The 17,329-nt window shown below is 37.2% G+C and overlaps 1 protein-coding gene across 1 annotated transcript; it reads right to left on the bottom strand.

Moving 5' to 3' along the window:
- Positions 1-12,037: 12,037 nt before the first annotated feature.
- On the bottom strand, positions 12,038-12,937 carry LOC133806531 (uncharacterized protein At4g02000-like). The gene has a single exon (XM_062244620.1). The coding sequence runs from the start codon at positions 12,935-12,937 to the stop codon at positions 12,038-12,040; it is 900 nt and encodes a 299-aa protein (XP_062100604.1).
- Between the last annotated feature and the right edge of the window lie 4,392 nt (positions 12,938-17,329).

Below are 17,329 nucleotides of genomic sequence, written 5' to 3'. Positions count from 1 at the left end.
CGTGCAGTTCTGGTTCATACCATATCGTAATCAATTGTAATATTTACCTAAGACTCTGGGTAGATTGTTGGCCAAGAGCTCTTGATCTTGTGATTACTATGTTCTTGTTTGTTCTTTGATTTTGTTTTAACCTATATTTGTTCTTAAGCGTTTCCATATATACATACATATATTTATATATATATATATAAATATCAAACAAGAAACAGAGTGGAAGGCTAGATCGGGAAAACATAGGTTGAGTCACTAAAAAGAGAAGAGTTGAAAAATCATTGATTGACTCCAAGCAATACCACTGTAAGTTACTCTACAAACTTTTACTTATTTCCTAAATCTCTACACTCTTCCATGATTGAATACAACACACACACATACATATATATATATATACTAGTGTTCAGGTTCCTCTGTGCTCCAATATCTATGGAACTGCTTTATTATAATTACATTATTATATCAATTTAAATTTATTATTTTGCACGAGTTTGCTTAAACCGTGTACTGTTTTTCTTCTACATGTTGTTTTTATTACATGAAAAATAATATTTTTGAAATGTTAATATTCTCCGAAGGTTTGCTGTAAGAGACATTCTTTGTTGATGACACTATGAAGTTGACATAGATGTTATGCATCAGGGAAATCCTGAACAGGCAGATGTTCCACCAGTTGCCCATGTTCCTGCTTAGGCAGCAGCAAACTCCCCAGCAATCATTCCTCCAGTGCAAGCATCACAACCTGCTGATGCACCTGCTGTTGTCCCTAATGCAAATCCACTGGATCTCTTCTCACAGGTAGCTATTGTTCTACCTCTTAACTTTTGAATTCTTCCCTCAGATAGTTGCTTCTTTGAAGTTTGAATTGTATTTTATGATTAGCTAATTAATAAAATATATTACTATTCTTGAATCAGGGCCTACCAAATGTGGGTGCAAATGCTGGTGCTGGCAATTTGGATTTTCTTCGAAACAGTCAACAGGTACTTGATTTTTTTTCCTTTCTTTTTTTCTCTGATCCATATGGAGCTTTACTCTTTTTTATTGCTGTAGTCATGGTTGAATTTTTTTTTCTCTAACTTTCAATTGTAGTTCCAAGCATTGCGAGCTATGGTGCAAGCAAACCCTCAAATTCAGCAGGTTAGGCTTCTCATAAAGAAACAAAATGCATGTTGATAGCTCGGTCATTTTGGTGGCAGACGGACATTAAATAGTACTCATGCTACACTTATTGTTTTGCAGCCTATGCTTCAAGAGCTAGGGAAACAAAATCCACATCTTGTGCATCTCATACAAGAGCATCAGGCTGACTTTTTGTGCCTGATAAATGAACCTGTTGAGGGAGGAGAAGGATGAGAAGAATGCAATTTTTTTTTTTATTATTTATCAATTTTTGTTATCTACTTGACACACGCTAATTTTTCATTTTTATTATACAATCAAGAACGTTATGAGCCTGATGGCTTCAGCCATGCCACAGGTTGTGACTGTAACTCCTAAGGAGCGGGCAGCCATTGAACGTGTATGTTTCTAATCTTTGTTTAACCTCTGTGTAGTCCCTCTCTTGTTGGTGCTTTTCTTAAGACTTTCATTAGAATTCTTCTAAACGTAATCCCTTCCTGGGGAGGAGGAATTTTAGTTTTGGTCTCTGTTAAAGTGAAATCTCTTTAATAAGAATTATTCATACATATATATATATGACTACACTACAATAAAAAATATTTTTAGCTACCAAAAAAAAAGAACATTACTAAAATATCAAAACTAATTTTTACAAAATTAATCAGATTATATACAATTTCTAAAACATAATACAAACTAACCATGTATACAAACTTACCACTACATCAAAAGTTGTACATATATTTTCTATTTACAGAAAAAAAAAACAAAAAAAAAAACTTAATGACAATATCTGGACACTTATGCTCCACAATTTGATAAACTATTGTTGTCCGTAAGCCCAATTCATATCATTTGTTGCACGAATTCAAGTCCATTAAAAACTACATTATAAACTTAGAGCATTATATCAAACAACATCCAGACTAATATAAAAACTCTCAATCAAAGCTTAGATCATATTATATTATAGGTAAAGAGTTGGCGCATATAAAATGAACAATATGCAATAAAATTCACAAACAAATACAATTTTAATCATGGATAGATTTGTCCTAAACATAGAAAGCATTAATGGTACAAAACAGAACAAGGAATACCATCAAGAAATGTACAAGACTTAGCAGGTTTTTAGGACCAAAATAAATAAATAAATAGCCAATTGAATAGAGGGAAAAACTCTAGTGATGGTTAAAAATATAGAAGTGGCTGTTAGACAAAATAATGCGAAAGACTTGGCACTTGATCATGCTATACATCTGTAGCTCGCTGGTATGTTTGCCAAGTGTTTGTGTATTGGTTCTGGTTCAGTTTTCTCACCACAATCACTTGAGTAGACAATGAGGGACTGCTTTTGAGACACCATAAGCATAAAATCTTGGAACTCTACTTTTTCATTCATTTACACTTGTCCATATAAAAAAAAACATACGTATATATACCCATCTACATTTGAATTTACAGAAACAAAAGGAAGGCATTGCATGTTATATTATTTCATATAATATAATATTAGATTAAATAATGTGACAAAATGTGATTTGTCACACAAATGTGATTTGTCACACCTTGTAACATATTATTGAGAGTCACAAAATTGGACACATGTGTGTGTCCAAATGTGACATATTTTGGAGTTACAAAATCAGTTACAAATTTGTAACTCCCAAATATTACCCAATAATGTGTATATCATATGTTACACATTTGAGATTGGATTTCATAAAGCCATATGAGAAATGGCTGATAGAGATATGATTTTAACTCCCATATTGTGTATAGAAGTTACAAAATCAAGTGGGAATAAATTGGAACGTTTTGGAAAAAACTGAAAAAAATTTGTTGCTGAAATTGACTGAGCGCTGCGGCACCTAGAACAAGCGCTGCGGCCCTAGTGGTTGAACTTGACTGAGCGCCGCGGCGCCTAGAACAAGTGCCGCGGCCCTAGTGGCTGACAGCTTCTTTGAATTTCGGTTTTTATCCAATTTTGAACATTTCCAACAACTAAGTAACTCCCAAATCTCTATTTTAATTCCATAAAACATCCAATTAAACATTGGTAACAACCATGGGGGTTGGAGGAATTTGAAATTCAAAGGGGTATCTCAAACTCTATAAATAGGAGCCTAATGCTCACTTGTAAGACACACCATTTTTCATCCACAAAGCACTTGGCTGAAAAATACACCTTGAGGCTTGATTATTCCAGAGAGCTATTTCCTTGAGAGATCCCTTAGTGCTTAGAGAATAGGGGGAAATAAGCTTTTGGACAAAGGTCTTGAACCTTGTTCAAGTTGGTGATCCCCACTACTCTACACTTTGGTTGTGTGAGAGTTTGTTTGTGTTTTCATTCTTTTGTTCTTATTGTTCTTCTTATTTACTTGTATTGTTATAGTATTGAGTTTGTAATCTTCCTCTTCTACATCTTTTTATTTACTTGTATTTTGAGCAATTGAGTTGTAATACTTATTTAATAAATATTATCTTGTCCATTGTATTTTTGCATAGAGTTGTATTTTTGGTTTTTCCACTTTTCCATTGAGCAATAAAATTATATTCTCTAACATTGCATGCGCTATTATAAACCAACATGTATCTGAGGCCTGTAAAGATATGTAGGTGGAAGGGCTGCTTTGAGTCTCGCAGGGACAATGCTTGGATTTTACCCTATTAGAGTACTGCCCTTGGGGTATGTTTATTTCTTCATTTATTGATTCTTTATGTTATTTTTCTTCTATTTCTTAGTTTAATTTGTTGTTTGTTTCATTTGGAAAAACAGGGGAGGCAATATTTCTGGGTTTTCAGCACTACATTTTGGCCCTTGGAACTGCAGTGATGATCCCTTTTTTCCTTGTTCCTTACATGGGTGGTACAGACTCTACTGTTTGTTGAAGGAATTAACACACTTCTTCAAACTCTCTTTGGAACCAGACTGCCTACTGTTATTGGAGGGTCTTATGCATTCATGGTCCCTATTATATCTATCATTCATGATTCACCATTGGCTAGTATTGAGGACCCTCATATCGTAAGTGCAACCCTTCTATTCTTGAATAAGGCATTTCCTTTTCCTTGATATCACTAAAGCATTCTTTAATGGTATGACTTCTTTGCTATCTGTGTTGTAAGGAAGCTTACTTTTCTTGTACATTTTTCTAGAGATTTCTCAACACCATGAGAGCAGTCCAAGGTGCTTTGATAGTAGCATCAAGCATACAGATTATCCTTGGATACAGTCAAATTTGGGCCATCTGTTCCTGGTAAGATTTATCTATCTTGGAATTAGAGGTAGTTGATTCAGGTATAATGCTGAAACCTGAAAACAACAGTATAATAGCTTGTGATTCTTGCTATTCAAATGGTTCTTTAGTGGGAATAAAAATTGGATGGTTCCTATTCCAAGGGGGAAAACAATGATTCCTTTGTTTTTAAGTGTCAAGTGCAGTGCCAATCTTTCAAAATCCTGATATTTCTATGCAATTTATGGTATTGAACTTGGTTTGGTCACATTTTTAGTCTTACTGAACCATTTTCTCTAGTTCAGACATGATATGGACTAGTCCTTTATGAATGCTGAATGGACATTTGACCATATGGTCCCCATGCATTTTTCTATTGAAATATGTTTTACTGTACATTGGCTTTAAGGTCTGTTAACTATTTTTTGCACTTTGGAATTGGCACAAATGGGAATCTTCAACTTGTTGTGTTTTGATTATTTAAAAATTTTCCAAGAGTTTCTTTTCTTGATAGGCTTGTTTGATTTTTCTATAAATTTTTTGGTTTACCTTGTTCTTTCTATTGATATTTTTTTTCTTTATGCTCTAGGCGATGTGTTTTGCTTTAATGGGCATTGGCAGCTCATTTCATGCTCAAGAAACTGCTGTGAGTGGGCAATTGGAGAGTCGAGTGTGGTAAATACTGTTCTTTTCCTGTGTACTGTGTTATGTTTGGGGTCATTTGGGACATGTTACTTTCTGATTCTTTTGAGATCTGCACGTAAAAGCCTCAACTTATCTGTTTGCATACATTTGTTGAAAACATCAGGTTCTGGCCTTCGGGTATTGTGTGACTTCAGGCCATCAACTACAGAGGTTAACATAAGAATAAAGCTTTTACTTGTGTTGCTTCTCTCGACAGTGGAGTTTTGTTGTCTCAGTTCACGTTTTGGTGGCATGATAGACATGGAATTTGTCAAGGACGTGGCTAATATTTCTAATGTGTCTGGGATTACTACCCATTCTTTGCAACTGTATGTCATTGCTGACCACTGGACCGTCTCCCTGCAACTGTACAGACATTGCAACTGTTGCTTTTTAATTTGGCAAATACTAGGAGGTTAGGCATATATGCACTGTCATGGGAGAATATTTTGTGCTGAAAGTAGTAACTTTTCAATATGTTGAATATTTAAGACTACTTGAATACTTAAAGAACATTTTGTTGTTGATGCTAGTGTTGAATGTTTTAAACTAATTTGTGGATTGTTAATACAATATTGAATGTTTTTACTTTTTGTTATTTGAAAATCAAGTTCATTTGATGATGCTAGTATAGTATATATTAGAAAGCTAATTTTAATTATATAAAAAAAATTAAAATATAATAGAATAAATTAGTGTTATATAAATGAATATATAATGAGAATTTGAACTTATCTAAATATTAAAATAATACGAAAATTGTGTTATAATATCTATTACAATAACACTTTTTATGCAAAGAATTTTGTTATGCAAACTTCATTATATAACACAAATAATGTGTTATACTAAAGTATAGTATAACACAAAAAATGTGTTACTAAAAAGTAGTATAACACAAATTTATAAGTATTGAAATGTGTTATATAATTGACTATAAATAATATAATTAAACACTTATCTATTTATTAAAATAACATAGAAAGTGTGTTATCGTTGACAGTATAATAACACATCTGTATAATAATGATAAAGTGTTATGTAAAGTACCCTGACCTACGATAACATAGTCGGTCTTAACACATCAAAAAGTGTTATGGTATGTTTTGATAACACATTTTTTGTGTTATTAAAAACATTTTTTCTTGTAGTGCGTTATCAATTTTTCACAATAAGAAAGAAAGACATTATGTATTTAATTAGCTAGTGGGCCCTAGCGTATCTCAAGTGGGCCAAATATGAGGAGACTCGGCCCATTGTTTTATTGGAAAAGTCTCCCTGACAATGTGAGGGGTAGCATGTTTTTCCATGTCAGGTAACATTGTGAGACATCTTTTTGCTACTTGTACGGAATCGACAACACGATCTTTGTGGTCAGTGAGTGTCAGACGGTTGCTTGTGGTCCAGAGCACCTCTCTGGCTGACACCTTGCCACTATTCTTCTCCTCCAAAGGAGGTTATCGAGCACTTAGGTGATTTGGACATCACTTGAGGGTCTTTTTGGAGAGTTACTTCCTGACTTGGTTCACGGAAGGTAAGAATCTTGGATGATACTCTCCTCCTGTGGCGGTGATGATGACAAGAAAGTGGATTTAAGCTCCCGTGGAACATTAAACAACCTCTTAATTTATGCCACATGTCGAATGGTGAAAACACAGACAACATTAATCATAATTTTTACTTTATTAATTTAAAATGAAAACAAATATAAATAAGTTAAAGTGTTTTTAAAAAAAAACTATTTAATTAGAATCAAATTCATTAGTAACAACATTCAATTTTTATACTTGTAAGAATTAAAATATGTGCAAAAATGTTCTTAAAATTGATAAATTAATTAATAAATGAAGCTATATCTTGTTTCAAAAGTTGTACTAAAATAATTTTTTATTATTTCTAAATATTTAAAATTGGACATTTATGTCAATTTACCAAAATTATATATTTGGTAATATAATTAATAAACGAAATAGGTGTAGAGAGAAAAATGAGGGTGCCAATAGCAAGACCCTTGTAATTAATGAATAAGTCAAAGTTTTGGATAATTACAATGAAGAATATATCTTAAAATAATACGTGTTTGTTGAATTTATTGCTTAGATTAACCTCTCCAAGTTTAATGCTTCCTCCGCTAGGTTAAATCTCTAGTGTTTTTTTTTAAGGTTATTTAGTGAAAAGAGTTCATCAACAATGCTAGTCTTTGATTATCTTACACGAGAGAATTGAGATAACATAGCTTGTTGTTATCTACGGTTGATAATTTTATAAGAAATTGTAAATAATATCGTTGTTAAATGTTTGAATATGATTGTTTAGTGAGGGAGAATAAATCCTTAACCATCTTTTGATAGTGAATTCTTCTGTGTTATTTTGATCATTAAATATCTAAATTTGAGATATTTTTTTTTTTTTGAAAAGTGTGGACTTTATTAGCAACAATCTTGTAAAATTACATCCAACACAAAAGAGGAGATAGTCTCCTTAATCAAACTACGCTCAGCCACAAAGGAAGTCTCCTTTGCCAAAGCATGGGCTGCCCCATTAACAGAGCGTTTCACAAACAAAATTGAAACAGAACTGAGGTCCTTCCACAGGACTTTACAATCTTCTATAACACACCCAAAATATGAATCCATGGTAATGTTGCTTCTCAAGGCTTGAACTACAAGAACACTGCCAGTTTCAATCACCGCCTGCATCCAATTCCTTCCCTTTAGCCAGCTCAAAGCCTCGCGCACCCCCAACGCCTCTCCCAACTCCGGAGCCACATAACCAGATCTGCAAACAGAGAAAGCTTCCAAAAGGACTCCATCGTGGTCTCTGATAATTCCAGCAAAGCTGTACTTCGAGGCCTCAATGAAATTTGCTGCATCAACATTTATCTTCACGGATCCCAGCGGAGGTTTGCTCCATTTTTCACGCCCATCTTCAGGCAACAAGAAATGAGGCAGGGGAGCAATGTCACGGTCTTGAGCCTTCTTCCATGATGTCAACGAATGTTCAGCTAGATGCAAACTACCATAACACGAGCCCCTTTTATTTTTCCATACCCAATCGTTGCGCCTCTTCCACACAGCCCAAAGCAACATAAAGACTTTAGCCTTCTGATCTTCATCTAGCCGAACTAGAGCCTGCATTAACCAACTGCCAAATGATTCAGCGCCTGGAGCCAGAAGGTTGAGCCCCAAACAAACCCAGCAAGGCCACACTTGACTACAAGTCACCAAAAAATGAGAGATAGTCTCTCTATCCAACTCGCACAAAGGGCAGATTGTACTCACATCCACATGTCTAAAGTGGAGTTGGGTTTTTGTAGGTAGACAGCCAGAAGAAGCCCTCCATACGAGATCCTTAACCTTGGGGGGTACCTTCACTTTCCACAGACCCAGCCAAAACGCTCTTTCCATATCTGAAGCCTCTCCATGCTTAAGAACTTGAAGCGCCTTATAACAACTTTTCACAGAAAAAAACCCAGATGATTCCATCGACCAATACCAATTGTTAATAGGCCGATTAGAGCACAGAGGAATGCTCATAATGCAATCGGCGTCTCTAGAATTGAAAAGGTCGTTTATCACATCCTCATCCCATTCAAGTCTATCGGCATGCATCAAGGTGGAGACTTTTGTCCCAAATAAAGCAGGATGAGTTGTAGTGATCCAGGGGTTAACCTTATCCTGAAGCCAAGGGTCTGAGCTAATAGAAATGGTCTCACCATTACCCACTCTACATCTGGCACCAATTTTGACTAAAGGCTTCATTTCCCATATACTCCTCCATATATAACTTGGATTAGAACCAAGATCTGCACTTAAAAAGCACCCATTTCGATAATAACGAGCTTTAAAGATACGACCCACCAAGGAGCTTGGGTTGCTAAGTAACCTCCAAGCCTGCTTACATAAAAGAGATCTATTAAAATCATGAAGATCTCTAAAACCCATACCCCCTTTAACTTTATGAACAGTTAAATTATGCCAATTCTTCCAATGGATTCCTCTACCATTACTAGAGGAGGAATGCCACCAATAACGGCACATGAGCTTCTCCTAATCGTTGCATAACCCCAATGGAAGCAAAAATACATTCATAGCATAAGAAGGCAGCGTTTGAGCCACAGTTTTAATCAACACCTCCTTCCCTGCCTTAGACAAAAATCTCCCTTCCCACTGCTCAATCTTCTTCCTCATTTTGTCTTTAGTAAACCCCAACAAAGCAGATTTATTTCTTCCAAGAGTATTTGGAAGACCCAAGTACATGCTCGACGGTCCTGCTTCAGGAATAGTAAGAGCGGTGCATATAGCTTGGCGAAAATCAACTCTGGTATTTGTACTAAAAAACACAGAAGATTTAGCTAGATTGATTTGTTGTCTTGATGCCACCTGATAAGTCTGAAGTAATTCCTTAACCTGAATTGCCTCCTCCATTGTCGCTCTACAGAACAAGTAACTATCATCCGCGAAGAGCATGTGAGAAATCACAGGAGCCTCTCTCGCAACTCTGCACCCCGAGAGCCTACCATCATGCACAAATTTAGATATCAACGCGGAAAAACCCTCCGCACATAGAATAAAGAGATAGGGCGATAAAGGGTCTCCTTGTCTCAGTCCTCTAGATGGGACAATAGGCCCCAACTCCTGCCCCTCAATGGGGATCTTATACGAGACAGAGCGAACACATGCCATGATCAACGAAACCCAAAAGTCTCCAAAACCCATCTTTTTCATTACTGCTTCAAGAAACCCCCATTCAATTCGGTCATAGGCCTTGCTCATATCTAGTTTTAGTGCCATGAAGCCATCTTTTCCTGAACCTTTCCTCTTTAAATAGTGCATTACTTCAAAGGCAACCATAATATTATCAGTGATCAACCACCCAGGTACAAACGCACTCTGAGTTTCTGAAATGACCATGTTGAGCACTCGCTTCAATCTATTTGCCAAAACTTTTGAAACCACCTTATACACCACATTACAAAGCGCAATCGGTCTAAGATCTCCCATAGACTCTGGGGCCGACTTTTTAGGTATAAGTACAATACTTGTTTCTGAGAGGTGAGTAGGAAACTCACCTGTGGTGACAAAGTTTTGAACCATGCGAACTATATCCTCCCCTACAATATCCCAGAACTTTTGGTAGAATCCTGGAGAGAAACCATCTGGTCCTGGTGATTTATCTGGATGCATCTGAAATAGGGCCTGTTTTACCTCCTCAGATTCAACTGGAGACACAAGATCCAAATTCACCTCCTCAGAAATTGAGACCGATATACAATCAATCACATGGTACCAGTCAGTATGAGAAGCTGAGAAGAGATGCTTGAAGTAGTCTACCATCACCGAACCCAACCCGTTCTCCCAATCTCTAAGCGTACCCGTGTCATCCTTAAGAGAAATAATTCGATTTCTCCTTCTTCTTTTATTGGCCGCTGCGTGAAAGTATTTTGTATTGAGATCCCCAGCCTGAAGCCACAGTTGCTTTGACCTCTGGCGCCAAAAATATCTCCTGCTGAGAGAGTACTTCGAACAATAGCGCTTGAGTCTCTTTGTACTTCTGAACTGAACCAGCATCACGCCTACCTTGGATCTGTTTGAGAATAGCTTTGCACCGAGCTATGCGGGACTTAAATCTGCCTGTTATATTCCGCCCCCATTCCGCCAGAGAAGTGCTACAACATTTAATCTTTTGAAGCACAGTATTTGAATGAGGCACCCCCCACCGATCTTGCACTATCTGTCTGCACATAGGATCTCTAGACCAAGCATTCTCAAATCTAAAGCGGTAACGATAGCATGTCCTCCTCCTGTAATCTAGGTTCAGCCATAATGGAGAATGGTCAGACGCAGAAGGCCCTAGATTATAAAGCTTCGCCGAAGTAAACAAAGAAAGCCAACCATGAGACACCAGTGCTCTATCCAATCGAACCTCCACCCAATTATCTGTCCCACGACCTCTCTCCCAAGTGAACTGATGGCCAACCAAATCCATATCAATCAAGTTGCAGTCAGATATAGCTTCCTGAAAACCATTGATAAGCCAAGAAGGATACTGTCTGCCCCCCTTCTTATCCTTATTAGAAAGGACATTATTCAGATCTCCCATTAAACACCAAGGAAGCGAAGATAAGCTAGCAAGTTGACGAAGTTTATTCCAAGATACTTCCCTCAAATTGCGGTTGGGTTCCCCATAAAAACCTGTCAGACGGAATTTGGGATGTTCACTCAAATGAACCTCCATATCCACATGATTATTCCCATAACTTAGCAACTGTACTTCCTCCTTGAGCTTCCATAGCATCGCAACACCCCCACTGTGACCCAAACAATCTACCGCAAAACACCCCTCAAAGCCAAGAGAAACTCTAAGCCATTCAACTCTTTCTTTCTTACACAATGTTTCACACAAGAACACAACTTTGGGTTGCTTTTGACACACCATGTCTTTTAGGAATTGAACAACCCGTGGGTTCCCAAGCCCACGAAAATTCCAACAAAGGAGACTCATGATTCTTGGCAGGTCCAACTCGTGGCACCCGCCCCAGAGACATTTTTTGAAGAGCTCACATCATCATGATCAAGGTCACCCTTCTCGGCCTGTTGCCCCACCAAATAAGTTGGGCCTACACCCATACTTGCACCGGCTTCTTGAGGAGCATCAACATGCATTACATCAATATGCCCCAAACTCACCTTACTGCCTTGGCCCAACACCACGTGATCCCCTTGTTCAAATGATTGGTCTATCTCATGGCCCACCACCAATTTGTCTCTTTGGCCCACATGGCCCATGACAACATCTACTCTTTTACATTTTGGGTCCATGAAGTGGTACTCTTCGGTCAAACCCATATCAATCCCAATAACTCCACCTCTGACCCCCCTAGGGTCAACACGATATTCTCCTCCCAAATCCTCTCGATTTCCTCCTCGATCAAAGCCATTGATTTCTCACCCAATATTCCCACGATCTTCCCCTGCATCAATGCCACGATCCCCTCCTTAGCTCCGAGAATGCCGCGGCACCATAGCAACCCCCTCACGCCCTTGACGATTCTCTGCCGCCGTACGAACCACCTCCGGAGCCGACTCTAGAGGCCTGGCCATATTATCCCGAAGCCACCTTGCTCCTATATTTCGTTGTCCTCTGCGGTCGGGAGCCCTCATGAAGATCCCATATGGTCGCGACATGTTCTCATCTCCTTCATCGAAAAGTTTATGACAGAAGCTCTCAGAGTGTCCCAGGACTCCGCAAACAAAACAGAAAGTTGGGAGACGTTCATATTTGAACGTAGCCCAGAAAAAATCTGTTTTCGAAGTGAATATCTTCATCCTCCTTTTGAGTGGCTTTTCTATATCAATCTTCACTCTCACCCTCAGGTATTCCCTCCAGATGCCAGTGTAGTTCTTCGGACATGATGCAACAAATTGCCCCATATACGCCCCACAAGCTTTTAAAATCCGATCAGACATAAAACCCGGTTTGAGATCGTAAACTTGCACCCATATTTCCAGCTTATTCAGAATGACCATCCTTGGATTTTCTCCTAAACTCAGCCGCTCCAATATAATCAGAGTATGATTAAAAGTCCATGGGGATCCCTCCAAAACGCGCTTGATATCCAACTCATGGAAGAACTGGAACAAATACTTGTTTATCTCAAGTTCTTTGACGAACATCCCCTTCACCGCTCGCCAAAGAGAAGCCATGACATTACGGAACGAATTGTAGTCAGTAGACCGATCGTAAAGTATCTTACCGACCAAGCACCACCGCGCGTCAAAGTTGACCTCATTTTCCACGGTTTCATCAAATGCCAAGCCACGTTCATTCTCATCGTCAATCTGGAAATCATCCCATCTAGCCTCCAAATTCTTTAAGTTTGTACTAGACGACACCATATCCCGACAAAAGTTATCCCACAGCAGCGAAACACCACCAAGAACCACAATCCAACGTCAGTGTCGACCAAGAAAATCAAAACTGTAACTCAACCAAGAAAAACCAGCAGACTAGCGAAACCATGTCAATAGACAAGACTTTATTAATTTGAGATATTTTTTAATTCTTATTATTTGAATAATAAATTGGTTAAATCAATCATCGTAAGATTGACCATTGTTGTCACCTTATTATTATAGTTAGTAAGAAAGAGAAAAAAAAAAAAGCATAACTAAATTTGATATGATAAATGACACGCACCAAATCTACATTTTGGTGCATATTTTGTATGTATGTATCATTACTCTTATTATAGTAATAATGATAATTATGTCTAGTTGATTGTACTTTCATTGATTTATTTCATAAATAAATTAAATTTTATTATATTTGGTGTTGATTATAATTTTGTAATTATATAAAAGTATGAAGTTAAATGTATTGTTGTTGCTCGATTTTATAGCGGAGATACTGATGGTGATCTTCCTCCATATCATGCGAGTAATGGTAATGTAGTTAGTTTGTAGGTTGATGTAAAAAAAATTATCACTTCTTAATATCTTATAATAATTTTTATATTTTAAAAATAAATTGTATGCCTCAAAGAAGATATAAGTCTAGATCATATAATTTGGAAAAGAAAATTGCTGAAAATGGAGGTAAACCTCTCTTTATTCAATTTGATCTAAAGGATGAGACTTATGACCCTGTTGGAGATAATTTCGTGTTCGTTGTTAGATTAATTGGGAATATTCCATGTATTTTTGTTTTTAGAAAAATCTTCCTGATGAGTACAAGATTGAGATACCAAGAATTGACCTAAATTCATATTAATTATTTTATATATATATAAAGTAATTATTTTTATAACATATTTAAAAAAAAAAAGTGTGGTAGTTATTTTGGTTCAGTCAGCAATATGTTATGTTTACAACCATTCTTGTAAAGCAGTTAGTTATGTTTCGTTATGTTTACTACTGCTATATATATATATACTATTGAGTTGTATACTTATTCACGTTGTTAGAATCTTTTTACTTGTAATTATGAGAAAAATCTGTAACTAAGAGAAGAGAGATTTGTACTGAAGAAAGAAAGAAGTTCTAATAAAAGTGGCTGCCCGTGGATGTAGATTAGAGTTCTCTGTTTTTTACTCTAATTCGAACCACGTAATTCTTGGTGTTGTGTTTTTTCTGGTTTGATTTCTTGTGTGTTTCTTCTAACTAGTTTTTGTGACTGTTTCTTGGATCAAATTGTGTTTGTGCTTGTTGGTGTGATCTCTGGTCTTGGCTCTACAAATTGGTGCAGTGAGCGTGGACGATTGCCATGGCTTCAGCCAAGTACAAAGTTGAGAAGTTCACTAGTCAAAACTCGAAGATGAGAGCTCTTTTGGTTCAGCAAGGACTATGGCGTCTGAAGATGAGAGCTCTTTTGGTTCAGCAAGTACAAAGTTGGGTTATGGCGTCTGAAGATGAGAGCTCTTTTGGTTCAGCAAGGACTCGAAGAGGCTTGGAAGGGAGAGGCTAGTCTTGATAAGAAAATGGAGGACAAAGATAAGAAAGTGTTGTTGGACAAGACTCATAGTGCAATTATCTTGAGTCTAGGTGATAAAGTACTTAGACAGATCGCCAAGGAGAAGACAGCTGCTGGAGTTTGGACTAAACTCGAAGGACTGTACATGACAAAATCTTTGGTAAATCGTTTGTATCTCAAACAAGCTTTATACTCTTTTAAGATGAAAGAAGATAAGTCAATAGAAGAGCAGTTAGATGTGTTTAATAAATTGATTCTTGATTTGGAAAATATTGATGTTACAATTGATGATGAAGATCAAGCTCTATTACTGTTATGTTCTTTACCTAAATCTCATGCTCATTTTAAAGAAACTTTACTGTTTGGAAGAGAATCTTTATCTCTTGATGAAGTGCATGAAAACTTAAACTCAAATGAGTTGAATGAGAGGAAAGAACCAAAGACCTCATCTAATGGCGAAGGACTAATAGTAAGAGGAAGAGCATCAAGAAAGGAGAACAAGCAAGACAGAAAATGTTCTAAGTCTAACTCAAGATTCAGTGAACAGAGAAACAATGATCAGAGAAATGGAAGCCAAAGAAATGGAGGGAATGTACCAAATATAAGGTGCTATCATTGTCACAAGGAAGGCCATACACATCGCGTATGCCCTGAAAGACAGAGGAACAATTACAATGACTCTGGAAATGCTGCTGTTACACCCAGATTTCGAGCTATGTTAATTATGACCTCGAAAGTCGGATTCGCAAATAAGTGGACTCATAAGGTTGGAAACAAGCTCCAGGATCATATGCCGAGCTTGCAGGATATAGACGATCTCGAGTATGGTGACCTCGAAGAGTTCATGATCTCGAAAGATAACTCCGGGAACACATTCATCTTCAGGGACGACTTCGGATCAGGGGCCCCGAGCTCGACACACGTACGATCTCGAAATCCATGTGGCCTCGGAAGATGTTTCTAGCTCGATAGATGACGGGAAACCTGGAAAGCTAAAGCCTTAGAGATACGCGATAACCACCTTGAATATCTACAAGTGTTATAAATATGAGATATAATCCTCATTTATTATTGTAAATCCCCTAGAATCGTGGGATATTATTTGGTTAGTTATACGTCTCCTGGTCTTCAGAGGACGTTTCCTTTTATATCTGATTATAGGCATTTAAAGCCATTTATTTTATTTACACAAAAGAGTAACTACCCAAAATATGTGGGACAGTATTCTGCATCCTTCTCTATAAATAGAGAGGCCATGCACCATTGTAAATGACCGAAATTCTGATCCTTGAGAGAAAACTCTGAAGAATTCATGCTTAAGAATTTTCAGAGATAATCTTGAGATTAATAACAGAGACTCGTGGACTAGGCAGATTTAACTGCTGAACCACGTAAAAATCGTGTGTTTGTATTGTCTTATTTCAATTGGCCATTATCAATTATTGTTTATGTGCTCTTCTTTCACTGTTTGACGAAAAACGGCGTCAACAGCTGCAATTTTTCAGGATGGTTATGAATCGACAGAAGCTCTAATGGTCTCACATGAAAGTCCAGAAAAAGAGTGGATAATGGACTCTGGGTGCTCATTTCATATGACACCAAATAGATCCTGGTTTGAAGAATTCTGTGGAAAAGAAGGAGGGACAGTTCTTCTTGGAAATAATAAGCCCTGTAAGATTGCAGGAATTGGATCTATAAGGTTCAGATTTCACGATGGAGTGGAGAGGCTTCTTCAAGATGTCAGATATGTTCTTGAGTTAAAGAGGAATTTAATTTCTCTTGGTGAGCTAGATCAGAAGGGGTATTTTTTCAAAGGAGAGAAAGGAGTTATGAAGGTAATCAAAGGCTCCATGGTTGTCATGAAAGGAATTAAGAAAAATGGTTTGTACTCATTAGAAGGTGATGTTGTGGTCGGGTCTGCTGCTGCTGTCTCGGAAAAAATCCTGATAAAATCAGAGTTATGGCATATGAGATTGGGTCATGTCAGTGAGAAAGGTTTGATTGAATTAGGAAAACAAGAGTTACTATGTGGTGACAAAGTGGAAAGACTTCGGTTTTGTGAACAGTGTGTATTTGGAAAAGCTTGTAGAGTTAAATTCACTACTGGTCAGAGAAGAACTAGAGGCACTCTTGATTATGTTCATTCTGACCTTTGGGGGCCTTCAAGAACACCCTCACATTCTGGTGCTAGATTCTTTATGTCAATAGTAGATGACTACTCAAGAAAACTTTGGATTTTCATTTTGAAATCTAAAGATGAAGCTTTTGAACATTTCAAGAATTGGAAAGTACTAATTGAAAATCAGACAGAGAGGAAGATTAAAAGATTTCGCACTGACAACGGGCTGGAATTTTGTGCTGATTACTTCACTGAATACTCTAAAGAAAATGGAATAGCTCGACATAGAACAACAGCTGGTACCCCTCAACAAAATGGTTTGGCAGAAAGATTCAATAGGACTATCCTTGAACGTGTAAGATGTATGATTTTGAGTGCTGGTCTTCCAAAAGTGTTTTGGGCAGAGGCAGTAATGACAACTTGTTTCCTTATAAATCGATGTCCTTCGACAGCTTTAAACATGAAAACACCAGAAGAAATTTGGTCTGGCCATCCACCAAACTTAGAAAGACTTAAAGTTTTCGGTTGTGTGGCTTATGCTCATATTAAGCAAGACAAGTTAGAGCCAAGAGCTCTAAAATGCATGTTCCTAGGCTATCCAGGAGGAATTAAAGCCTATAAGCTGTGGTGTTTGGAACCTGGGCATCGAAAGTGTATAATAAGTCGAGATGTTGTCTTCAATGAATCTGAGATGGCATAT

Source organism: Humulus lupulus, chromosome X (genome assembly GCF_963169125.1).
Source record: "Humulus lupulus chromosome X, drHumLupu1.1, whole genome shotgun sequence".
Classification (NCBI taxonomy): Eukaryota; Viridiplantae; Streptophyta; class Magnoliopsida; order Rosales; family Cannabaceae; genus Humulus; species Humulus lupulus.
This window is presented reverse-complemented; position numbering and strand designations above follow the sequence as displayed.